The 27,390-nt window shown below is 37.2% G+C and overlaps 2 protein-coding genes across 4 annotated transcripts in view; one reads left to right on the forward strand and one right to left on the reverse strand.

The window, feature by feature from the left end:
* Positions 1-18,500, forward strand: part of APOOL (apolipoprotein O like) — an 81,292-nt gene extending 62,792 nt beyond the window's left edge. For all 3 annotated transcript variants that reach the window (XM_030934277.1, XM_030934279.1, XM_030934278.1), the window contains exons 7-9: positions 5,716-5,829; positions 5,992-6,109; positions 18,149-18,500. In XM_030934277.1, coding sequence (XP_030790137.1) covers positions 5,716-5,829; positions 5,992-6,109; positions 18,149-18,237 — 321 coding nt within the window. In that variant the 3' untranslated portion in view covers positions 18,238-18,500. The remainder of the gene's footprint in view (positions 1-5,715; positions 5,830-5,991; positions 6,110-18,148) is intronic.
* Positions 18,501-23,322: 4,822 nt separating this feature from the next.
* SATL1 (spermidine/spermine N1-acetyl transferase like 1) overlaps positions 23,323-27,390 on the reverse strand; it is a 75,666-nt gene continuing 71,598 nt past the window's right edge. The window contains exons 8-9 of the mRNA XM_030933675.1: positions 24,109-24,149; positions 23,323-23,490 (exon numbers count right to left, since the gene is read on the reverse strand). Coding sequence (XP_030789535.1) covers positions 23,323-23,490; positions 24,109-24,149 — 209 coding nt within the window. The remainder of the gene's footprint in view (positions 23,491-24,108; positions 24,150-27,390) is intronic.

The following is a 27,390-nucleotide window of genomic DNA, read 5'->3' on the forward strand; positions in this document are numbered from 1 at the left end:
ATTGCTTCATCTCTTTAACTATTGATGTAGAGGAAGTTGCCTATCAATATTTTGAGAGTGTCAAGGATATGGTGTACTATGTAGTTTGTAATGTGATCAAACTATAGAAGCTCATAACAGAGGAAGAGAGCATTATTCATTAAGTCTACTTATACCTGAAATAATTGATAACATGGTAAACTTATTTTTAAAACTTTCTTAATAATTTACATAGGAATTAACCACTGAAATCAATAAAATGCTAGTATTGGAAGAAAACATTAAGCTCATTTAATTCAACTTTGATCTTTTCTCATTTATCTATAGGGAAACTGTGGCTCAGAGGAGTTTCATAGTGACTGATTTGCCCAACATCATACTGAGCTTCAGATTTTTTGGCCTCCGTGTTCATTACTCCTCCCAGTGGATGATGCTTCCACTGATTCTTCTTTTTTTTTTTTCTATTTTTTTGAGATGGAGTCTTGCTTTGTCGCCTAGGCTGGAGTGCAATGGCGCAATCTTGGCTCACTGCAGCCTCCGCCTCCTGGATTCAAGTGATTCTCCTGCCTCAGCCTCCTGAGTAGCTGGGATTATAGGCGCCCACCACCACATCCAGCTAATTTTTGTAATTTTAGTAGAGACGGGGTTTCACCAGGTTGGCCAGGCTGGTCTCGAACTCCTGACCTCAGGTGATCCATCTGCCTCGGCCTCCCAAAGTGCTGGGATTACCGGCGTGAGCCACTGTGCCCAGCCCTGATTCTTCTTTTTTCTAAGAGTAATGACATCATGGTTGTTTTTAAAAATTGTGCCTGCTTATCTTTAGATAATCTAAATATTTCAGAAAAGTTTAGGAAAAAAAACCGCCCGAAATGCATCTATCCATACAAATATCCATGTCCACATTTGGATGGAATGTTCTTCTAGACATCTTAACATACATACACAGAGATAGAAAAACAAATGTATATTCGAATAGGCAGGTAAGAATGAGATCATAGTATGTGTCTTATTTTTATTTTTTAAAATAAAGTATTGAATTTTACTTTTACAAAAGGAAAAAAAAGAATTGCTGAACTTCAAATAGCAATTTTTCTAATATAAGAGATTAACTTGTAAATGTTCTTCTGGGGCAAATAATTGTTACTTTAATTCTTAGAGTTGAAATCCTTGCTTTTCTTTTGACTATAATAATGTCATATTTAATATTTTAAAAAATTCAAATATATAATTTTTTAAACCTGAGATTCATGATGGACTTTAGAGAGTCTGTAGCACACCCTCCTCTCCAAAACTTTATGAAAAGTCATGTGTGTACAAGAAAAACCTTATTTGAAATAATCAGGACCAGTAGTTAACAATTAATCAAAAGTGTTAAAGCAGCGAGTTCTAAAAATATATATAAAAATATATACCCACAATTTTACTTCAAATTAAAACATAAGTGTCTTTCTTCAGTCTGGCCAATATGGTGAAACCCCATCTCTAGTAAAAATACAAAAATTAGCCAGGCCTGGTGGCGGGTGCCTGTAATTCCATCTACTCGGGAGGCTGAGGCACGAGAATCACATGAACCCAGGCAGCAGAGGTTGCAGTGAGCCAAGATTGCGCCATTGCACTCCAGCCTGGAGACAGATTGAGACTCCATCTCAAAAAAAAAAAAAAAAAAAAAAAAAAAAAAAAAAAAAAAAATCTTTCCTTTTCTCTATTTTGAAGTAGGGCTTTTCTTTGAGTATTGGTCTACTGGTTAAAGATCTATAACATCTTTCCAACGGTAAGCCATATTTGTAGTATGTCTTCTACAACTTCCAGATTAGGTTCCTTTAAAATAGAATGAACAATTAAAAACATTGAAAAAAAGATGAGTGCAGAATCCTTTTAGATGTTTATTATTTCTCCCAGCTGTGATAATTGTCTTGCTCACCTCTAATTTCATAGCAGTTATTTTTTTAGCCATTCACATTTGAGTCTTTATGAAGCATTTAACTTAATTTTCCTAGAAACAATAATTCTTTTTATAATCGTATTTTATCATATTATGTTACATTTAGATTGTTTAATTACAAGTAAAACTGATGTAGCAACTTGGGGAAAAAGGGAACTTACTCTTGATAAGCATACTAATCAACTTCTGAAAGATAGTACCTTAGCATTTTGGAGAGCACCTGATAGGAATGAATGTTCAGTATTTTACAAACATCATTTATAATAAATTAAAAAAACATTTTATTAATCAGTCACGTCTCCTGAAAGGATGTCAGGTGAGAGCTTTTTACTGTATCTGTATTTTTCTGTAGGAAAGGGCCTATAGCTTTCAAGAGCTTCTCCAAGTATCTATGATATTAAAAAGTTTAAGAAATGATAGTCTAGAAGGTCCTTTAAACAATGAAAGACTCATTCCAGTTATTCATCATTTTGAAAATACACTTCAAGATGGAATTATTCTTTGCTCTTCATAATTTTCCTCACAATATTATTATTAACTTATGTAAAGAGTAACAAGTAGTCTGTCTTTGAAAGCTATAAAATATCTGGGAATAGACTTACCAAATAATGTTTTAATGCCTGTTTAAAAGAAGAATAAACTATCAAACTTTACTGAAGGGTATTTTTAAATTTTCACAATATTTAATTGATGAATAAAGATTAAATATATTCAGGGTGTACAACATGATGATTTGACATACATATATAGTGTAATGATTATTACAATGAAATTAACACATCCATCACCACCCATGCAGCACATTATATACCCAGAACTTGTTCATCTTATGACTGAAAGTTTGTTCCCTTTGACCAACATCTCATTTACCTCACTCCTATCCCCTGGCAACCTCCATTCTACTGTCTGCTTCTATTCTGCATATATATCCAAAAAAAAAAAATGAAATCAATATCTTGAAGAAATATATGCACCTCCATGTTCATTACAGCATTATTCACAATAGTCAAGATTAGCAACAACCTAAGTGTCTCTCAGTAGATAATTGGATAAAGATAATTTGGTACATATATATAACAGAGTGCTATTTAGCCATTAAAAATGGAAATTCTGCCATTTGCAACAGCATGGATAACCCAGAGGACATTATACTCAGTGAAATAAGATAGACACAGAAAGACAAATACTGTTTGATCTCACTTATATGTAAAGGATGTTTACCAAAAAATCTTGAATGTCTTTGGAGATATATCCTGTTTCTGGATGAAAGACTAAATGTTGAAATACGGCAGGTATTTCAAAATCTAGAAATTTAATTCAGTTCCTACAAAAGCCCTGGATTTGAATGGAGTGTGACATTCATTCACCTAATATTTGTTGTCTGTCTACTGTGTATTGGTTACTATAGCATACACAATAAAATAGATCAAGAGGACAAAAGAGAATATTCAAACAATCATATTGAGTATATCTTTGTACACATGAGGGTAGGGATGGATATGTGGTACAGGTGGCATTTCAAATCAGTGTGTAATGGAAAGGATAGATTTCTTTTTTTTTTTTTTTTTTTCAAGAAATGTGTTGGGATAATTGGCTGTTTGGAAAATTACTCAGACCTTTACCAACTATCATGGGAAAACTAATTCTAGGTGGAATAAACATCTAACCATGAACTAGAATACTATAAAAGGTATGAGAAGAAATAAGAGGAATACCTGTTTAATCTTGAGATAGGAAAGGCTTTCTTAAGCAAATTATAATCTAGAAGCCATCAAAGAAAAAGTTGACATATTTGACAACATCAAAATTAATACATTTCTGTAGATTACAATATACCATACACAGTGTTAATGGATACATGAAAAACTGGGAAAACTATTTATAACATATGTGACAAAGTACTAATATCCTTCATGTATTAAGAACTCCTATAAATCAATGAGCAAAAGATGAATGTGCACTCTGGGAAAATGAAAAAATACCTGAACAAGCAGTCTACAAAATAAGAAACAAAAATGGCCTAATGTACGTAAGATACTTGATTTCATCAACAAATAAATGCAAATTTGAAAAATCATTTAGATATTGGTTTTTAGGCTTTAAATTTGACAAAGATTTAAAAGACTTATAATATCACTGCTGGTAAATAGGGTAGGAAAACAGACATATACTCTTGGTGGGAATGTAAATTGCTGCAGTATATTGCTGACTTTCTGGAGAGCAACATAGTAATACTGTCAAAAATTAAAATGTGTGTACTCTTGAGTGCAGAAATTTCAGCTCTAGGAATTTATTTTGAGGAAATACTATAAGGGTTATGGTCCCAGTTGTATGTGTAAGGATGCTAATTTCATCATTGCTTATACTTGCCATCTCCCTACCCCCAAAAAGGAAAACAGTCCATATGCTCACCAACAGGGGATTTGTTAAATCATCGTGCCTCAATAGGGAATTTGTTCAACAAATTGTGTCGCATCCATTATGGAATACTAAACTAAGCAGCAAATTTAAAAAGTAGACCTATGGTGTATAAAGTAATATAGAACCATGCCTTTGAAATATTGTCAAGCTTTTAAAAAAATAATATCTCAGAATAACATGTTTACTGTGATCCCAAGTATTTGAAAAGGAAAACAAACTAAATACATATGTAATTTATTTTAAAATTTAATTGAAAAATTAATTGAGATTGTATTGTATGATCTATTCTGTAACTTTTTCAAATTAGTGGTTCATCATGGACTTCTGTTCATGCCAGTACATATAGATCTACCTCATCTTTTTTGAAAGATCTATAAATATTAACATTACATTTGTTTTAAAATTTGTGTGTGTGTAATGTATATATGAGTAAAAATTCAGGAAGAATATATGTATAACTGTTAACCAAGGTTATATTTGGGGAGGAGGAGGAATTTCTTTATATTAGCTTATTACTTAACTTTTCAAGTGTAGATATATACTTAGTAAAAACAATAAATATTTCTATTTGAGGATGGAAACATAATTTTTAAAAAATTTATGTTTGTAGAAATTGTAATCCTGGAAAACCCCTCAAAACATCTTCAAAACTTGAAAAATCAATGGCTGTTGAAATTACTTTAACTATAATAAACAAAAGGATTGGAGAAGAATAGGAAAAAGCAGAAATCAGAAGTAGATTTTCAAAGAGAAATAGAGATGAATGAAAATAAAAGTAACTTTAGGAATTCAGCCAGCATCCCATTCTCTTCTTGAGTGTATTTATCAGTCATTGTTTATTGTACCTTTCTACCACAAAAGAATATTACTCTTTGGAGGAATTAGTTGATGCTTTTTATTTCTTTATGAATGGAGAAAGCACCATCAAACTTTAAGCAAAAGCATTAACTTTGTAGCATGTTAAAAATCTCATTTTCTCAGTCAGCAGTTTATTATCACGAACTATATTCCCCAAACTTCTGTTAATACAGTTTCACTTACATCAAATCACCATGTTATATACCTTAAATAGATACAATTTTATATATGTCAGTCTAATCTCACTAAAGCTGAAAAAAATTTTTAAACAGACATAGTTTTAAATTTATATGTTACAGTGTGAATGCAGATTATACATTATAACCCTTTGCATGACACAACAATTTTTTCATATAAAATTTTAGAAATGGTGCTTTGTGTTGTATGATTTAGAGATTTATATCTTTATTGATTCTGATCTGAGTGTTCACATAAAATACCTGACAAATCTAAAATACATTTTAAATTTTAACTTTTAAAAATATGTTATTTGACTTACTTTTTGTTTTAATTAGGTAACAGGGAAAAAGATATATGCTACAAGCCAGCAAATTTTTGGAGCAGTTAAATCACTGTGGACAAAAAGCAGCAAAGAAGAGTCACTCCCTAAACATAAAGAAAAAACTAAGGTAGAGTTTACATGGAGCAAGGCGGTCGACATTGAGTTTTGTTTGGGTGGGTGTTGGCTTGTAATGAGGGTACTGGACAGAGGTCGAGGATAAAATGAGAAAGTAGATGAAGGAATTAGTAAAATGATTTACTTACGAAGGAAAAATCTGTTTGGTAAACAGCTAGGATCCTCTGTAGAAATAGAAGTACCTGCAAAAACAACTGACGTCTTGAAACACTCAGTGCCCTTGCCAACAGAACTCAGCTCTGAAGCGAAGACCAAATCAGAATCCACTTCAGGTTTGTTGGGTATAAGTTAATTTTGTTTCCATTCTTTTCTTAAATAATTTGATTGCATTATCATTAGTGGTTTGAACTTAAGATGTGTTCTCCCCATAAATATTTTGTCTTTTTCATATCTGTGGTTTGTGTTTCTTTTTAGGTTATGAGGTACTTAGGTACCTGCAATTGCTTTAAATTACCACATAGTTCATAATATAGATCTTTATATGTGAGTATATAGAGTAGCACCGACACGTTGATTGGGTAAAGCATTTAATATAACTTTATAAATTTGAGCTATTTTATTAGGTGGGGGAAATGGGCCTTTCTAGATTCTATAATTTTAAAGGGATGAGTCACACCTACATAAAGAAATGTCAGCTTCCATTTTTTGTGCTATTTACCTATAAGTCTCCCTGTAAATCTTAAGACTGTTTTATTTTTATTAAGTTTAGTTTTATTAAGTTTAGGCACCAAAAGAACTTCCAGCATCAAATAGTAGAAATATCATCAATTATAATACTTATAATGTTGCTAGTATTCCATACTGGCAATAAATACTTTGTGGGACCAAACAGTGACAATTATACTTTCTAAACAAATACTGCCATGATTTTACTGTGATCACAAAGAAGGTGACAGAGTGTTTAATACCATTTTGACAATGTATTCATATGGATTTGCATAGGTTTATCTGTATGTACAATGTGAATTGTAAAACCCGTTGTCTTATTGCAAAGGAAAGGTGACTAACTCAGAGGTTGGAGAATAATAATATCCACCCTTTATCAAACACATACTGTGATGCAGAGAGTTAGAAGTATATTATGTCATTCAGCCCTTACCCACAAAGCAAAACAAAAACCTGCCGGATCGGTAATTATTCCCATTTTATGATGAAGAGACTGAGACTCAGGGAGCTAAAATAACTGCCCCAAATCATATAGCTTGTGAGTAGCAGAGTTGTGTTTATGGCCTAGATCTTCTTGACATCAGAGTCTAAGCTCTTTCCATTGTGTATAGGTTATCTAATTTAAAACCGGAATTTAGTCTCAAATTTCAGCCCCCTTCTGTCACTTAATCTTCATAAAAACTGTCATTGAATAACAAACCTGATTTGAGTTTTACTATTTTCCTCTGTCCTGTCTCCTAACTAATCAAGACAAGTTATACAGTTTTTAGACTCTATGAATAATCTGCAGGTGACCATATTCTCACAAGAATATAATGTATGGTCATTTTTCCAAATGCCTGTTAATTCCAGAGTATCTTTATGAAGATGAAACATACTACACCTTAACAGTGGGACCAAAACCTTCCCAAGCTAATGTCTTTTTGTTCACACATCTAGATTCTGGAACCCTTTATTTGCCTGTCTTGGATGATGTGGTATATGAAAAGCATTCTATCGAGATGATGCAGAGGGAGAAAGAGATGCCAGTGCTACTCATTCTTATCATATATGTCTTGGTCAGTTTGAGCTGCTATAAAAAATACCATAGACTGGGTGACTTATAAACAACAGAAATTTATTTCTTACAGTTCTAGAGACTGAAATTCTGAGATCAGGGTGCCAACATGGTCAGGTTCTGGTGAAGGCCCTCTTCTGGCTTGTAGACAGCCTACTTCTCATTGTGTTCTCACATGGCAGAGAGCAGAGGGAAGCAAGTTCTCTCAAGATTCATAAGGGCACTACTGATCCCATTTACGAACGCTCCACCATCATCACCTCCTCTAATTCTAATCACTTCCCAAAGCTCCCCACCTCTTAATACCATCACAATGGGGGAGATACGGTCTTAACATGTGAACTTTTGGGGCATACTAACACCCAGTACATAACAATATATCATTTGGAGTTTATTATACAGTATAACCTTGGGATTCACCATTTCCACATTTCATATGTAGAATTAAACATTTTTTTTTCACCATGGGAAACAGTAGTGATTGTGAGCACAGGTTATAGAATAACACTTGAATCGAAACCCCAGATCCAGCATTTACTAGTTCTGTTACCTGGGGCAGGTTATCAAACACTTCAAGCCACAGTCTCCTCATCCAACAAAAAAAGGACAATAATAGTTCTCACATGGTTGTGAGTATTACATGAGATATTGCATGTAAAGCACTAACTACAATGCCAGGGACATACTAAGGGGTATCAGTGGGTATTAAAATATATCATTATTATCATTTGCCTAGAGTAATTAGCCATTTTGATGAGAAACAGATTTTCACTGAGCATACTTAAGGAGCAAGTCACTTACCTAGTGAGCCTAGCCATGGCTACCACTTATCACCATACAGAAGAGATAGGGTGTACTGTCCAACTATATGTTGTGGCTCTGAATGTGGGTTTGGTTGTTCTCTACCATCTCATGTACATTAATGGAGAAAATTGTTATTTTGGGAATCACAAATTTAGAAATTTGGTGTCATAGACCTCTTCAAGAATCTGATGAAAGCAGAATGAAATCTCTCACAGTCTTACAAAATTAATGTCCCTCTAAAGCAGAAGTTGAGAAGCTATGGCTCATATGCCAATTCTGACTCGACTCACTATTTCTTTTTAGGTGATAAATATGCAAAACCTATATTCTTTATTTTTTAAAAAAATTCTACTTTAAGTTCTAGGGTACATGTGCACAACGTGCAGGTTTGTTACATAGGTGCGCCATGTTGGCGTGCTACACCCATTAACTCATCATTTACATTAGGTATTTCTCCTAATGCTGTCCCTCCCCCATCTCCCCCACCCCACAATAGGCCCCTATGTGTGATGTTCCCCGCCCTGTGTCCAAGTATTCTCATTATTCAGTTCCCACCTATGAGTGAGAACATGCGGTGTTTGGTTTTCTGTCCTTGTGATAGTCTGCTTAGAATGATGGTTTCCAGCTTCATCCATGTCGCTACATAGGACATGAACTCATCCGTTTTTATGGCTGCATAGTATTCCATGGTGAGTATTTGCCACATTTTCTTAATCCAGTCTATCATTGATAGACATGTGGGTTGGTTCCATGTTTTTGCTATTGTGAATAGTGCCGCAATAAACATATACCCAGTAATGGGATGTCTGGGTCAAATGGTATTTCTAGTTCTAGATCCTTGAGGAATCGCCACCCTGTCTTTCACAATGGTTGAACTAGTTTGCACTCCCACCAACAGTGTAAAAGCGTTCCTATTTCTCCACATCCTCTCTAGCACCTGTTGTTTCCTGACTTTTTAATGATCGCCATTCTAACTGGTGTGAGATAGTACCTCATTGTGGTTTTGATTTGCATTTCTCTGATGACCAGTGATGATGAGCATTTTTTTATGTATCTGTTGACTGCATAGATGTCTTCTTTTGAGAAGTTTCTGTTCATATCCTTCACCCACTTTTTGATGGGGTTGTTTGTTTTTTTCTTGTAAATATGTTTAAGTTCTTTGTAGATTCTGGATATTAGCCCTTTGTCAGATGGGTAGATTGCAAAGATTTTCTCCCATTCTGTAGGTTGCCTGTTCACTTTGATGGTAGTTTCTTTTGCTGTGCAGAAACTCTTTAGTTTAATTAGATTCCATTTGTCTATTTTGTCTTTTGTTGCCATTGCTTTTGGGGTTTTAGTCATGAAGTCCTTGCCCATGCCTATGTCCTGAATGGTATTGCCTAGGTTATCTTCTAGGGTAAAAGGTTTTAGGTCTAACATTTAAGTCCTTAATCCATCTTGAATTAATTTTTTTTTTTTTTTTTTTGTATGAGGTGTAAAGAAGGGATCCAGTTTCAGCTTTCTACATATGGCTAGCCAATTTTCCCAGCACCATTTATTAAATAGGAAATCCTTTCCCCATTTCTTGTTTTTGTCAGGTTTGTCAAAGGTCAGATGGTTGTAGATGTGTGGTGTTCTTTCTGAGGCCTCTGTTCTGTTCCATTGTTCTATATCTCTGTTTTGGTACCAGTACCATGCTGTTTTGGTTACTGTAGCCTTGTAGTATAGTTTGAAGTCAGGTAGCATGATGCCCCCAGCTTTGTTCGTTTGGCCTAGGATTGTCTTGGCAATGCAGGCTCTTTTTTGGTTCCATATGAACTTGAAAGTAGTTTTTTCCAATTCTATGAAGAAAGTCATTGGTAGCTTGATGGGGATGGCATTGAATCTGTAAATTACCTTGGGCAGTATGGCCATTTTCATGATACTGATTCTTCCTATCCGTGAACATGGAATGTTCTTCCATTTGTTTGTGTCCTCTTTTGTTTCATTGAGCAGGAGTTTGTAGTTCTCCTTGAAGAGGTCGTTCACATCCCTTGTAAGTTGGATTCCTAGGTATTTTATTCTCTTTGTAGCAATTGTGAATGGGAGTTCACTCATGCTTTGGCTGTCTGATTGTTATTTATGTATAGGAATGCTTGTGATTTTTGCACATTGATTTTGTATCCTGAGACTTTGCTGAAGTTTCTTATCAGCTTAAGGAGATTTTGGGCTGAGACAATGGAGTTTTCTAAATATGCAGTCATGTCATCTGCAAACAGGGACAATTTGATTTCCTCTTTCCCTAGTTGAATACCCTTTATTTCTTTCTCTTGCCTGATTGCCCTGGCCAGAACTTCCGACACTATGTTGAATAGGAGTGGTGAGAGAGGGCATCCCTGTCTTGTGCCAGTTTTCAAAGGGAATGCTTCCAGTTTTTGCACATTTAGTATGATATTGGCTGTGGCTTTGTCATAAATAGCTCTTATTATTTTGAGATACGTTCCATCAGTACCTAGTTTATTGAGAGTTTTTAGCATGAAGGGCTGTTGAATTTTGTCAAAGGTCTTTTCTGCATCTATTGAGATAATCATGTGGCTTTTGTCATTGGTTCTGTTTATGTGATGGATTACGTTTATTGATTTGTGTATGTTGAACCAGCCTTGCATCCCAGGGATGAAGCCTACTTGATCGTGGTGGATAAGCTTTTTGATGTGCTGCTGGATTCGTTTTGCCAGTATTTTATTGAGGATTTTCGCATCCATGTTCATCAGGGTATTGGTCTAAAATTCTCTTTTGTTGTTGTGTCTCTGCCAGGCTTTGGTATCAGGATAATGCTAGCCTCATAAATGAGTTAGGGAGGATTCCCTCTTTTTCTATTGATTGGAATAGTTTCAGAAGGAACAGTACCAGCTGCTCCTTGTACCTCTGGTAGAATTCGACTGTGAATCTGTCTGGTCCTGGACTGTTTTTGGTTGGTAGGCTGTTAATTGTTGCCTCAATTTCAGAGCCTGTTATTGGTCTATTCAGACATTCAGCTTCTTTCTGGTTTAGTCTAGGGAGGTGGTATGTGTCCAGGAATTCATCCATTTCTTCTAGATTTTCAAGTTTATTTACGTAGAGGTGTTTATAGTATTCTCTGATGGTAGTTTGTATTTCTGTGGGCTTGGTGGTGATATCCCCTTTATCATTTTTTATTGCATCTATTTGATTCTTCTCTCTTTTCTTATTTATTAGTTTTGCTAGTGGTCTATCAGTTTTGTTGATCTTTTCAAGTAACCAACTCCTGGATTCACTGATTTTTTTTTTGAAGGGTTTTTTTGTGTCTCTATCTCCTTCAGTTCTGCTCTGATCTTAGTTATTTCTTGCCATCTGGTAGCTTTTGAATTTGTTTGCTCTTGCTTCTCTAGTTCTTTTAATTGTGATGTTAGGGTGTTGATTTTAGATATTTCCTACTTTCTCTTGTGGGCATTTAGTGCTATAAATTTCCCTGTACACACTGTTTTAAATGTGTCCCAGAGATTCTGGTACATTGTGTCTTTGTTCTCTTTGGTTTCAAAGAACATCTTTATTTCTTCTTTCATTTCATTATGTACCCAGTAGTGCTTCAGGAGCACGTTGTTCCGTTTCCATGTAGTTGTGCAGTTTTGAGTGTGTTTATTAATCCTGAATTCTAATTTGATTGCACTGTGGTCTGAGAGACAATTTGTTGTGATTTCTCTTCTTTTACATTTGCTGAGGAGTGCTTTTCTTCCAACTATGTGGTCAGTGTTGGAATAAGTGCGATGTGGTGCTGAGAAGAATGTATATTCTGTTGTTTTGAGGTGGAGAGTTCTGTAGATGTCTCTTAGGTCTGCTTGATGCAGAGATGAGTTCAAGTCCTGGGTATCCTTGTTAACCTTCTGTCTCATTGATCTGTCTAATATTGACAGTGGGGGGTTAAAATCTCCCATTATTATTGTGTGGGGCTCTAAGTCTCTTTGTAGGTCTCTAAGGACTTGTTTTATGAATCTGGGTGCTCCTGTATTGGGTACATATATATTTAGGATAGTTAGCTCTTCCTCTTGAATTTTTCCTTTACCATTATATAATGGCCTTCTTTGTCTCTTTTGATCTTTGTTGATTTAAGGCCTGTTTCATCAGAGACTAGGATTGCAACCCCTGCTTTGTTTTTGCTTTCCATTTGCTTGTTAGATCTTCCTCCATCCCTTTATTTTGAGCCTATGTGTGTCTGCACGTGAGATGGGTCTCCTGAATACAGCACACTAATGGGTCTTGACTCTATTCAATTTTCCAGTCTGTGTCTTTTAATTGGAATATTCAGCCCATTTACATTTAAGGTTAATATTGTTATGTGTGAATTTGATCCTGTCATTATGATGTTAGCTGGTTATTTTGCCCGTTAGTTGTTGGAGTTTCTTCCTGGCATTGGTGGTCTTTACAGTTTGGCGTGTTTTTGCAGTGGCTGGTATCGGTTGTTCCTTTCCATGTTTAATGCTTCCTTCAGGAGCTCTTGTAAAATAGGCCTGGTGGTGCCAAAATCTCTCAGCATTTGCTTTTCTGTAAAGAATTTTATTTCTCCTTCACTTATAAAGCTTAGTTTGGCTGGATATGAAATTTTGGGTTGAAAATTCTTTTCTTTAAGAATATTGAATGTTGGCCCCCACTCTATTCTGGCTTGTAGAGTTTCTGCTGAGAGGTCTGCCGTTAGTCTGATGGGCTTCCCTTTGTGGGTAGCCCAATCTTTCTGTCTGGCTGCCCTTTACATTTTTCCCTTCATTTCAACCCTGCTGAATCTGACAATTGTGTGTCTTGTGTTTGCTCTTCTCAAGGAGTATCTTTGTAGTGTTCTCTGTATTTCCTGAATTTGAATGTTGGCCTGCCTTGCTAGGTTGGGGACGTTCTCCTGGATAATATGCTGAAGAGTGTTTTCCAAGTTGGTTCCATTCTCCCCATCATTTTCAGGTACACCAATCAAACAGATTTGGCCTTTTCACATAGTGCCATATTTCTTGGAGGCTTTGTTCGTTTCTTTTTCCTCTTTTGTTTCTAAACTTCTCTTCTTGCTTTGTTTCGTTAATTTTTCATTAATTCAATCACTGTTACCCTTTCCTCCACTTGATCAAATCGGCTATTGAAGCTTGTGCATGCGTCATGTAGTTCTCATGCCATGGTTTTCAGCTCCATCAGGTCATTTAAGGTCTTCTCTACACTGTTTATTCTAGTTAGCCATTCATCTAATCTTTTTTCAAGGTTTTTAGCTTCCTTGTGATGGGTTCGGACATCTTCCTTTAGCTCGGAGAAGTTTGTTATTACCGACTTTCTGAAGCCTACTTCTGTCAGCTCGTCAAAGTCATTCTCCGTCCAGCTTTGTTCCGTTGATGGGGAGGAGCTGCAATTATTTGGAGGAGAAGAGGTGCTCCAGGTTTTAGAATTTTCAGTTTTTCTGCTCTGGTTTCTCCCCATCTTTGTGGTTTTATCCACCTTTGGTCTTTGATGCTGGTGACCTACAGATGGAGTTTTTGTATGGATTTCCTTTTTGTTGATGTTGATGGTCTTCCTTTCTGTTTGTTAGTTTTCCTTCTAACAGTCAGGACCCTCAGCTGCAGGTCTGTTGGAATTTGCTAGAGGTCCACTCTAGACCCTGTTTGCCTGGGTATCACCAGCGGAGACTGCCAAACAGCAAATATTGCTGCCTGATCCTGCCTCTTGAAGCTGTGTCCCAGAGGGGCATCCGCCTGTATGAGGTGTCCTGACTCACTATTTTTGTATATTCTGCAAGCTAACCATGATGGTTGAAAAAAATCGAAAGAATAATATTTCATAGCAAGTGAAAATTACATGAAATTTGGATCTCAATGTCCAGAAATAACGTTTTAATTGAACATACCCACACACATTGATGTATGTATTGTCTATGGCTGCTCTTACACTACAGTGGCAGAGTCGAGCACTTGTGACAGAGACCATATGGTTCACAAAGTCAAAAATATTTACTACTAACCTTTTGCAGAAAAGTTTGCCAAATCCTCTTCTAGAGAGAGGGGATGTGCCACATAGGCATGAGTCATGTCTCCCTCATGGTAGTTGCCAGATTTTTTGTGGATTCAGAGACTAAATAGCCAAACTCAAATCCTCTTAAGGGCAAAACCGGATTTCCTACAGTTTTTTGGTGCTGTGGAGACAGAAACTAGTCAGACTGTCAGTCAGAAGCTTGGGAGTGCCATACCTGAACTGGGAGGAACCAGAGGTTAACTGACTCTTACTAAAATTAGAATGCAGCCCAGACCCAGCTCAATGCCTGACTAGATTGAGATAGTAAGTGTTTCACCCTTTCTAAAGAGATAAAGGGCACCCCTGTCTGGTGCCCTTTATCTTCTGGAGCTTCTACCTTGCTTTTATACAAAATGTCCACTATACAAACAAACAAAATACTACTTACGCAAAAAGGCAAGAAGATGTGACTGACAGTCAAAAGAAAAAATAAATAAATGTAACAATAACAGCAGACCCACAGATGACCTAAATATTGAAGTTAACTGAAAAGGACTTTAAAATAACTATAATTAATACATGAAATAGAAAAAAATGATGGAAAAAATGGATGAAAAGATGGAGAATGTCACAGGGACTTGGAATCTGTTAAAAAAATTCTAGTGGACATTCTAGAAGTGAAAAATACAGTACCCAAAATTAAGAACTCATTGGATGGGTTTAACAGATGACTATATACCAGAAAGCACAGAATTAATGAATTCAAAGACAAGTCAATAAAAAATAGCCAAACTGAAGCACACAGAGAAAAAAGGAATGGAAAAGTTTCAGAAAGTACTTTATAGTGACTAGTGTCTTTAAGTATTTGAGTTACTAAGAAGCTGCATGCTGAGTGTTATCCTGATTTTATACATAAGAAACCAAAAGAGAATTTTTAACAATCCTAGCTTCACTCTGCAATTTATTAGTTATCTGTCCCCTTTTTTGTACCTAACTTGCTTAAAATATCAATGAGATAACATGTGAACTAAATGATCAGTTATGTAATATTATCAAATATCACATAACGGCTATGAAGAATTATAAATCTATGAAGAATTATAAATCTGAATCTCCAGAGGTGAGGCCTCTAAGCAGGTGGATTTTAGGAAGAGCTTTACAGAGGATTCTTTTACATACTACTCTCGCTAAGAATCTCTGTTTTAAGTTGTGAATAAATTAAAATCTTGAAGCCTTTTAAGAAATTTTGAGGGGTGATCTAAAGGCAAAAAAATCTTTCTAATTCAGGAAATTGGGGTAAGCTGGATCTTTCACCAAACTTTGAACAAGAATATAAATTAAGGAAGTATTTAGAAGTGCTAAATAACTTAGTTGATGAACACTGTTAAGCAAATTTGAGACATTGAGATTTACATAAAATAATTGTTTGTCACATGCCTAGTGTTTTCTGCTTGATAAAAAAACTTGTTGCACCATTCTTTTCACTTGTACTGAGCAATGGTACCCACCAGATGGCAGTAGAGATACAGCAGAACCACCAGTGGATTCCTGTTTTTTTTGCTACAAACTCTTCTCAGAATGTTTTCAAATGCAGAAAGTAAAACACTTAGTAATGTATGAACTTCCTTAAGTGTATTAAACAACAGCATCTAACAATAGGTCTAATGACTTTTAATTTTTAAGTAGCGGTGAGTGTGAATATTTTGAGATAATCTGCAACTATAATGTAATAAGGTACCTGTGATTTCTGTTGGTGACAAAGAAATCTAAGGCACTGCTGATACTATCGTGTTTTGTTGCCTGTATTCATTATTGAAGAAAATGTCCATTTAAGTCAGAAGTAAGTGAAAATAATGACAAATTTTCCTCATCCAAGTTAATAGATTACATGAGTTCTATAACATACCCCCAAAGAGACAAGAGGTTAAGAATTTATTCTGTGGAGAGCTGCTTTACCTGTACCATCATGAATACTAATTACTTATGAATCTGGTTGTTTTGTTAATATATTTGGTGATGAAGTTACACATAGGTGTGTCACACTGTAAAATACATTTTAGAAAAGATAGGTGTAAGATAAATCACTGTATTCCAATTTCTCTCCTTTGTTTTCGTTATAAAACTGGAAACTAAATTCTTTTATGCAGAAAAGGTATGGTTCCCAAATGTAATAAAATTAATTTTAAAATGAATCCTATTTTGAACGTATTTAAAATAAAAACAAATTTCTGAAAAAATGTTTGTAGTATTATGTCACAAAATAAATATAAAATAGTTGTCTCTTGCCTACTTACCATGCACAAGGTATTATATGCAGCAGTTTGTGTGCATTACCTTGTTTAGTACTAAAACTAATTGTATGAGATTTTTACTGCTATAAACATCATTTTAAAGAAGAGCCTGGGTTGTTATGTTGGGGTCAGACAAATGTGGATTCATTCCTGGCTCCACCACTTATCAGCCAAATGACTTTGGTCAAGTTACTTAAATTAAGTTTGGTCAAGTTATCTTAAATTAAGATTTTCTTATCTGTAAAATAAGGACAATGTAAAAATAGTATCTACTTCATGGTGGGATTATGAGATAATGCATGAAAATAACTTAGCTGCTTGCCGGGGACACAGGAAGCTTGTCAGGTTCACCAGTGATCCACACTTTGCCAAATCCAGGAGTTGATTCTCAATCTCCGTCTTATGCAATCCATTAGTAACCTTTGACACAGGTTAAATTCCTTCCTCCTTCAAACAATATCTTCACTTGGCCTGTGGGATTATCTCTTGCTCTTGGTTCTCTTACCTCATTCACTGGCTTTCCACCTTAGTCTTCTTTCCTACAATTCTCCTAACCTTTTTAACATCTCCTAATCTTAACCCAAAAGACTCATTTGTACTCAGATGTTAAGTAAGCAATTCAAATTTAACACATCCAACACTTAACGATTCATTTGTTTTCCCCTAAACCTGCTTCTCCCACATTTTCCTCTATCTCAGTAAATGTCACCTCCATTCTTCCAGTTTCTCAAGTTGAAGAGTCTCGCTCATAAGACATAGTCAATCCATTTAGGAAATCTTGTCCATTCTGCCTTCAACATTATCCAGAATCTGGTACCTTTTCACCACTTCTACTGCTACCATTGTAACTAAAGCCCTCAGCATGTCTTTTGGAGTACTGTAATTGCTTTCTAACTAGTCTCCCTGCTGCTATCCTTTGTTTCCCTGTAGTTTCTTTTCCCCGTAGCCAAGAGTGATCTTTTTAAAAACATAGCATCACTCACTCCTCTACTCAAAATTGTCCAGTAGCTTCTCATCTCACTTAAAGCCAAAATCTTTACCATGGCCCTATGTGACCTAGCTTTCCATTGTCTTTTTGATGACATCTCCTATCATTCTCTCTCTCACTGCCTTGCCGCCACCCCTACATACACCACATTTGTCTACTCTGTTCCAGCCATATTGGTTCCTCAGATATACCTCAGGTCCATTACACTTGCTGTCTGCTCATCCTGGAAGGCATTGCCTGCTGGTCTCTATAGGGTGCACACCCTCACCTCCTTCAGTTCTCAGCTCATATATCACCTTTTTGGAAGGCTTTCCCTGGCTGCTCTATTTAAAATTACAAATCACCTAAGCACTCCATATATCCCTCCTTGTTTCATTTTTTCACATAGCACTTAACCACCATCTGATATATATTTAATTAGTTTGTCTCACCTAACTCAAATGTTAGGTCTATGTCACCAGAGATTTTTATCTGGTTTGTTCACTGCTGTCTTCCCAGTATCAAAAATAAATTTGTTAAGTGACTAATTTTTTTTTTCATTTTAATACTTTATCAGGTGCAACACAGTTTATGCCTGACCCCAAGCTCATGGATCACGGGCAGTCCCACCCAGAAGATATAGATATGTACAGCACTAGAAGCTGAAGTAGACTGCATACAGAGACTACATAGAAAACTACAAGATGTGTGACGTTGCAAATAATGATGAAAAAAATCACCTAATGGGTAACTGATACATAGAGTATTACTTAAACCAAGTTTTTCCCTTACATATCCAAATGTGCAATTTGATAAGTTACATAAGTGGTTAACAGACAAACTGAATGCAATGCAAACAATATTAAATGATTGATGAGGAGACTTAGGTAGAAGTATTAGCTTGCATTTGGTGACCTTTAAGGGCATTTTAAAAAAAAAAATGAAGACATGAACTCCAGTGAGATTAAAATCTCATACATATACATACATATATGTATGTATAAAGACATACATATTTATACATATAAACATATATTTCTGCTCTAGCTTTCCCAGACTAGTGTCAGTTAAATTAGAATGGTGTGTGGAAAGATGTGTTTCCCTCTGTTTTTTTTTTTTTCCGTTTCCTAGAGCTGGAATAAAATATCCATGTTTTATGGGGCTTAAGCTTGGCTTTGTCTCTTGGTTTTGTTAATATTAATTCCTCTTAAATATCTGAAAACATCTCTAACTATTTGAGAGGGCCGTATGCTACACAGGCTTCCTAATACTGCTTGGCAGTCCTTCTACTGGTTCCTGAGTGGTTTACTATTGTGTTCCCTAGAAGAGGTATTACAAACCTTTTATTCTCCTCAAACCTCTTATAACTGTCAAAGTTGACTGTGCCTCCTGTTTCATAGAGAAAGAAGTAAATTATTAGACATGACCATTCCCAACTTCTTCCCATCTACCTTCAAGACTTACCTCTTTTCAGCCATGCATCCCCCTTTCCTAAGACATACTTCTCTTTGTGTTCTTGATCTCATTCCTTCACATCTAAGACCATATTCCACCCTGTTTAATCTCCAGTCTTTGGTTTCTCTTTTTACTAGTTTCTTTTCCTCCACTTCTACATAGCTGCAGGTGTTCTCTGTCTTAAATCAACAAAAACAAAACAAGACAAAAACCTTTCCTTAACTCGACCTCTCCCCTTGAACTATTTTTTCTCTCTCCTTCCTATAATTGTTATACTTCTTTAAAAAGTAATTGTTACTTTTTGACAAAAGTAAATATTATCCCTTTTTCCCCTACTTTCAAGTCCTCTCTGCCTTGTGACATTCTGGCCTCCATACCTGCTTAAATTTTTTTGAGATGGGGTCTTGCTCTGTTGCTTAAGCTGGAGTGCAGTGGCACAAGCACAGCTCACTGCAACCTCCACCTCCCAGGATCAAGCAGTCCTCCCATCTTACCCTCCCGAGTAGCTGGGACTAAGGCACCCGCCACCATGCCTAATTTTTTGTATTTTTGGTAGAGACAGGACTTCACCATGTTGTCCAGGCTGGTCTCGAACTCCTGAGCTCAAGCCTGTGCCTGACTCAGCCTCCCACAGTGTTGAGATTACAGACGTGAGCCACTGCACCCAGCCCCTACTTGAATTTTTATGTCATTATTGACTCTTCACCACTCTCTCCATGAAACTCACTTACCATTTGCTTTCTATTTTTCCTGCTTTTGTTATTCTTCATTTTTTTTTCTCTTGCTCTGAATCCCTTAAATGCTGAGGCTGCTCAAGTTTCATCCCTAGTCCTATTATTTTCTCATTCTATATGCGCTCTCATTTTCATTTAACAGACCTCGCTGGCTTCAGCCACCATTTGTTTTATTATTCGTATCTTCAACCCCCATAGCTATCTAGTGCTGTAGACCTTTATTTCTACTTATTAGTTATATTCACATCTCATAGATATGCCAATGTCAATATGCCTAAAACAAAATTGTCTCTACCTCCCACTCCTTCAAATCTATTCTACCTTCTCTAATCCTATAATTACTCTCCCTCAAGTCATCATCATCACTTTTCTGGGTTACTGTGGTAGCCTTCAGGCTAATTTGCTCACTGTCAATCTTGCTCTCTCTCATTTTAGAATATGTTCTGTTTACAGGTGACAGTAAACTAGTTAAACAAGTACTTAATATTAGCTTAAGCAAAAAAAAAAAAAAAAGAAAAAGCCCTATTTATAGCCTAGAATTAGGCAGTATAGGGTTGGGACAGTGGCTCATCGGTGCTATTAAGGACGTAGACTTTTTCTCTTTCCACTCTGTCCTCTACAGCATGCTGGTTTGTCACCTCATGGTCACAAGATGTCTGCTGTACCTCCAGAGAGCAGATACACATTCAAAGTAGGAAATAGCAGATAAAAATGTACACAAGATGCTTCTGACTCCCTTTTATCAGAAAAGTAAATGCTTTCTTAGAATCTCCTCAGAAGACCTCTGTGTATATCTCAACCAGTACTTGTCATATAGCCACACACTTAGCCTAAGGAAGATAGGGAATAGGGAAATCGTGTTTATTTTCCCGTGGTGAGGAAGGCAAAGGGTAAGGGGTTGGGAACAGGTCTTGAGTTTAAGCTAACATACAGTGTCTGCTACCCTATTCTTCTAACCTATTTGTCTATTATGACATAGTTGTCTTTCTGACAACTATAATGAATAGTTGTCTTTCTGAAATCTTTAGTGGCTCATCATTGCTTGCAGAATCAAAGCTCCTTAGTTTGATATACAAGGCCCTTCATATCTGATTCCAGCTTACCTTCTAATCCTATCTTCCTTCTCCTTACCCACCCTACTGCTAATGTGTATTATACTGTCCTTGTGATATACCATTTGTTTCTTGAACATGCTTTGCTCATTATTGCCTCTTTCTCTGCCTGTGCTAGTGTGTCCACTTAGACTGTTCTTCCATCTTATCCTGCTCCACATTCTAACTTCTACCCATCCTACAAGTCCAATTCTGGTGTCGTGTCCCCTTTCTTAGTCCTCTAAGATAGAATTTAGATGTTCTCTCTTCTAGAGATAGGATCTTGCTATGTTGCCCAGGCTGGTCTCAAACTCCTGGCCTCAAGCAATCCTCCCACCTCAGCCAACCAGACATAAGCGACTGTGCTCAGCCTTTTTTTAAAAATTGAAGGTATATGATATGGCCGGGTATGGTGGCTCACACCTATAATCCCAGCACTTTGGGAGGGCAAGATGGGTGAATCACCTGAGGTCAGCAGTTCGAGACCAGCCTAACCAACATAGTGAAACCCTGTCTCTACTAAAAACACACAAAAAAAGTACAAAATTAGCTAGGCATGATGGCGCATGCCTGTAATTCCAGCTACTTGGGAGGCTGAGGCAGGAGAATCACTTGAACCCGGGAGGTGGAGGCTGCAGTGAGCCTAGATCATGCCATTGCATTTCAGCCTGGGCAACAAGAACAAAACTCAATCTCAAAAAATAAGTAAATAAAAAATAAAGGTATATAATATGTCTTAGATTTGATGAAATATGAGTGTGTTTGAGATGTGATCCAAGGTTTTAAAAAAATCATTTCAAATACTGGAGATAAATTCTGAGGAGCTTACTTATGAAAAACTAGCAAGTGATAGGTGATATTTATAGATACGGTACTTACACAATTTATGTAATTAACATTTTCTCACAGACAAGGTTCCTTGTGGATATCACTGAATAATTTTTGTGTAGTTTCTATGCCCATGAAATGCCTGGTAGGTAGTAGGAACTCACATGTTCTGCTATGCTGGTTGCAGCACAGGACACAAAAGTTAGAATTATTTCAAAGGACTTATACTCTACTAGGAAAGAGGGAAACATAAAAATACAGTGTTATATGTGGTATCTTCCCTAAGATAAGCACAACCAAAGAGGTATGGATGTGCAGAGGCAGAATGTAGTACTGGGATGATGTCAAGGAGGCAGTGGTACTTAAGCTGCTCAAGGTAGGGAAGCAGTTTACTTGCTAGTTTTTCGTAAGCTCTTCAGAATTTATCTCCAGTATTTGAAATGAATTTTTTTTTTTTTTTTTGAGACAAGAGTCTCGCTGTGTTGCCCAGGCTGGAATGCAGCAGCTCGATCTCAGTTCACTGCAAGCTCCACCTCCTGTGTTCACCCCATTCTCCTGCCTCAGCCTCCCGAGTAGCTGGTACTACAGGCACCCGCCACCACGCCCGGCTAATTTTTTTTTGTACTTTTAGTAGAGATGGGGTTTCATCGTGTCAGCCAGGATGGTCTTGATCTCCTGACCTCGTGGTCTGCCCACCTCGGCCTCCCAAAGTGCTGGGATTACAGACGTGAGCCACTGTGCCCAGCCTGAAATGAATTTTTTAAAACCTCAGATCTGAATATATTCAAACACCAATATTTCATCAAATCTAAGGCATATCATATACCTTTAATTTAAAAAAAAAGGCTGAGCAGAGTTGCTTATGTCTGGGAGGCTGAAGTGGGAGGATTGCTTGAGGCCAAAAGTTTGAGACCAGCCTGAGCAAATAGCAAGATCCTGCCTCTAAAAACAAATAAACAAACAAATGCTGCTAGTTGATCATTACATTTATTCCAACATCAGATAACGTCAGATTGTGAAAGAAGAAGCATCTTAAATCTGATGAAATATGGTAGGTAAAAAATAGCGCAAAGCTAAGTATAAGTGACTTTTCAGTTATCTGCTCTTTTGGATTATCACCACTGCTACTAGCCATTAGAATATTGATTTGGATAGGCCAAGTGCAGTGGGTCACACCTGTAATCCCAGCACTTTGGGAGGCCGAGGCAGGTGGATCACAAAGTCAGCAGATCGAGGCCATCCTGGCTAACATGGTAAAACCCCATCTCTACTAAAAATACAAAAAAATATTAGCCGGGCATGGTGGCGGGTGCCTGTAGTACCAGCTACTTGGGAGGCTGAGGCAGGAGAATGGCGTGAACCCAGGAGGCGGAGGTTTCAGTGAGCAGAGATCACGCCACTGCACTCCAGCCTGGGTGACAGAGCGTAACTCCGTCTCAAAAAAAAAAAAAAAAAAAATACTGGTTTGGATAATGGAAAGTTGACTAGAGCTACAAAATCTGTTTCAAAATAAAAGATCTGCTCAAACAAGAATGTGATGATCACTTGCTGTATTGTACAACAAAGTCAAACTGCTGGTAGACTCAGGTGACAGTCAAATGTTGGAGGCTATGTTGGGATGAGTTGTTTCAAGGCCTCTTTCATTATTCCCATGCCATGTCCAGGAGTTCTCCTCTGTTAAACCTGAAGAGATGCCAGCCCTCCTCAGAGGAAAGGTCTAAAGCCCCTCGACTAGTGTAGTAGTCGACAGAAGCCTGATTCCAAATGACGACAAGAAAGTGCATGCGGTTACATTGAGTTCTGATGGCTATCTGTTTAAAAACAAACCAGCAAATATTACTTTCATTTGAAAGCATAATCTTCATTAACATATATATTTTATTGAAGGTCTACTCTATGCAAGACACTATGTGTGAATAATACTTCCAAATATAGTAGTTATCTTTTGAACTTTTCTATAGCTGTAAAAAGAAAAAAAACTCACTGTTCTGAGCTTCAGAGCCCTCTTTAAAAGCTCAAGACTGATTTGCAAAGCCTTTATATAGAAAAGATGTACCTATAAGAACACATGTTCTCATGTTTCCAAAATACAAGAAGATCTTGCTTTTATAGTCTTGTAATATTATACTGTGGGCCTGTTTTTTTGAATAAAAATACTTTCTAGTCTCCCTCCTCCTTACTTTCACTTGATAGCAAAAAGGGTGTATAGTGTGGTTGTAGATTATATATAAATCAATTTTAATTGACTGTAACTCATATGCTCTATATGATCATCTGATTTGAAAATCCAGTTTAATTTGGGTAGAAATTTGAAGGATATGTTGGGGTTATGTTCAAATGGAGAGATTAATGATTTAATTTATGCCCTGTGAATATTTATTGAAGAAAAAGTTAGTGAATAGAATGTCAATACTAACTGTAATACATACCTGACTTAGCCTCTTCAGCATTTCAGCTCCAATACCTAGACCTTTTAAATAGACAATGCAAAATGAAAACTGCAAATTTCACTTAACTAGTCATTTGCTTTAGTTTAAAATAAGTAATATCTAAAACTCTGTATTTTATATATATATATATATATATTATTAATAGCTTGTGGAAACACAACTCATGAATGCTTTCATATCCCTTTTTCCTAATTGGAATGAGGTACCAAAGGTCAGAGAAGAGTTTGGGTTTAAAGATCAGTGAAGAAGTGAGTCTCTGCCACTATTGTCTTATAATGGTATATTTCTTATCTAATTTTACTGAAAACCACCTAAAATGTAAAAACATTTTTAAAGATAAAAGTATATCTGTGTGACCAGGCACAATGGCTCACACCTGTTATCCCAGAACTTTGGGAGGCCAGGGCAGGAGGATCACTTGAGCCCAGGAGTTCGAGACCAGCCTGGGCAACACAGACTCTGTTTCTACAAAACATAAAGAATTAGCTGGGTGCTGTGGCACCTGCCTGTAGCCCCAGCTACTTTGGAGGCTGAAGTAGGAGGATTGCCTGAGTGTAAGAGGTCAAGGTTGCAATAAGACGTGATCACACCACTGCTCTCTAGCCTGGGTGACAGAAAACCCTGTCTCAAAAACAAAAACAACAAAAAAAAAACATATAGCCATGTGATACCTTGGCTTGTTCAAACCTTGAGAGGAAGTAATAAAATGTTTTTCTAATCTGTTTCTGAGTGTTCACTGCATGAAAGAATATCTAGGATAGTGATCAAACTCATTAAGTAGCAATACGTTACATCAACTAAAACAGCATATGTATAGTAAAATCCTATCTCCTTAAAATATGTCATTTTAATTTTTAAAGTATTTAAAAGTAATATCGTTACAGGAAGTCAGGGACCCCGAACGGAGGGACCAGCTGAAGCTGTGGCAGAAGAACATAAATTGTGAAGATTTCATGGATGTTTATTAGTTCCCCAAATTAATACTTTATAATAATTTCTTATGCCTGTCTTTGCTGCAATCTCTGAACATAAATTGTGAAGATTTCATGGACTCTTATCACTTCCCCAATCAATACTCTTGTGATTTCCTATGCCTGTCTTTACTTTAATCTCTTAATCCCATCATCTTCATAAGCTGAGGATGAATGTCACTTCAGGACCCTGTGATGATTATGTTAACTGCACAAATTGTTTAAACAATATGAAATCTGGGCACCTTGAAAAAAGAACAGGATAACTGCGATGTTCAGAGAACAAGGGAGATAACCCTAAAGTCTGGCTGCCTGTGGGCTGGGTGGAACAGAGCCGTATTTCTCTTCTTTCAAAAGCAAATAGGAGAAATATCGCTGAGTTCTTTTTCTCAGCAAGGAACATCCCTGAGAAAGAGAATGCGTTCCTAAGGGAAGGCCTCTGAAATGGCCGCTTTGGGAACGTCTGTCTTTTACGGTTGCAGATAAGGGATGAAATAAGCCCTGATCTCCTGTAGCACTCCCAGGCCTATTAGGACAAGGAAATTCTCACCTAATAAATTTTGGTCAGACCAGTTGTCTGCTCTCAAACCCTGTCTCCTGATAAGATGTTATCAATGACAATGCGTGCCCGAAACTTCATTAGCAATTTAAATTTTGCCCCGGTTCTGTGATCTCGCCCTGCCTCCATTTGCCTTGTGATATTTTATTACCTTGTGAAGCATGTGATCTCTGTGACCCACACACTATTCGTACACTCCTTCCCCTTTTGAAAATCATTAATAAAAACTTGCTGGTTTTGCAGCTTGGGGGGGGCATCACAGAACCTGTCGACATGTGATGTCTCCCCCAGACACCCAACTTTAAATTTCTCTCTTTTGTACCCTTTCCCTTTATTTCTCAGACCAGCCAACACTTAGAGAAAATAGAAAAGGACCCACGTGAAATATTGGGGGCTGAATTTCCCGATATCTGGCGCCCACATGGTCTTTTTTCCCAAGTGCATGTGGGAACCCGAGTCCCTTTGGTAGGTGCAGAGAAACGTCATCAGTTTGGTCCACAGATATGCATGTGCAACTCCCTGACGATTGGTGAGTAGTCTGTATATGGTCTGGGTTAACTGTGGGTCATGTGGAGTCTAAACATCATGTTTATCTCTGCTATATTAAACTCTTATTGAAACAGGGCAGTGTTCGAGTGCCTATGGAAAATATGGTCACTCTAGTCAGGGAAGTGGAAGAATACTGTCCTTGGTTTCCTGAAAAAGGAACCTTAGATGTAGAAATATGGGATCGTGTTGGTGCAACATTCTGGGAACTGGTCTCCCAAGAAATTATGTTCCTGTCACTGTTTGGGGTGATTGGGCCTTGGTACATGCTGTCCTGATGACATACCAATCCCATGACCCCCTACAGTTACCACAGTTTTCTGAATCTGACGACCCTCCACCTCTTCCTCAACCTTCCTCTCCCACACGGCCTTCATTATCTGATCAGCCTCTCCCTTCGTCTACTCCTCCCCCACCTGACGATGTTGAGAATTCAATGTCTAACGCCGGTGACTTTGGATTACGGTCACCCCCCTGATGATCTTATTTATTTTCACGAAGAGCCGGTACTTGTAGCTCCTGCGCCCCGACTCACACAGCCCAGGACCATATATATGCTAATTCTTCTCTTTTCAAATCTCTGGAGTCACCTAATGGCTCTGGGACCAAACTACAATTCGCCTATAATTCTGCAGGCCCTCCCCTGTCCACTTCAGCCCCTCACCCTCCTGTCGTTTCAGTTCCTCAACCGGTTGCTTTGCCATCCACTCAGCCTGCTTCTCTGTACCCTTCTTCACACATGAACGCCAGTAATTACCAGTATACTTCTGCTCCCCCAATGCCCTTTTCTCACACTCTCATTCCAGTCCAACCCTCTCACCCTCAGTTTCCCTTATCTACACATGATTTTCCTGTCACTTCTATGCCGACTCCATCTCAGATGCCTATTCTTGAAACTTCAATGCAACGCTTATTATGCCAAAACAAAGAAACAAGTGGATTAGACGTGTGGACTTATCCGGTCGTGCTAGAACTGTAGCAGGACCAGCCGCAGACAAAACTCAGACACCGGATTAAAAAAGGAAGAGGTTTTTTATTCGGCCGGGAGTGTCGGCAGACTCGCGTCTTAAGAGCCGAGCTCCCCGAGAAAGAAATATTTGGCCTTTTTAAAGGCTTACAACTTTAAGGGGTCCACGTGAAAGGGTCGTGTTAAATCGAGCAAGCGTGGGAAACGTGACTAGGGGC

The sequence above is a fragment of the Rhinopithecus roxellana genome, chromosome 7 (genome assembly GCF_007565055.1).
Source record: "Rhinopithecus roxellana isolate Shanxi Qingling chromosome 7, ASM756505v1, whole genome shotgun sequence".
In the NCBI taxonomy this organism is placed as follows: Eukaryota; Metazoa; Chordata; class Mammalia; order Primates; family Cercopithecidae; genus Rhinopithecus; species Rhinopithecus roxellana.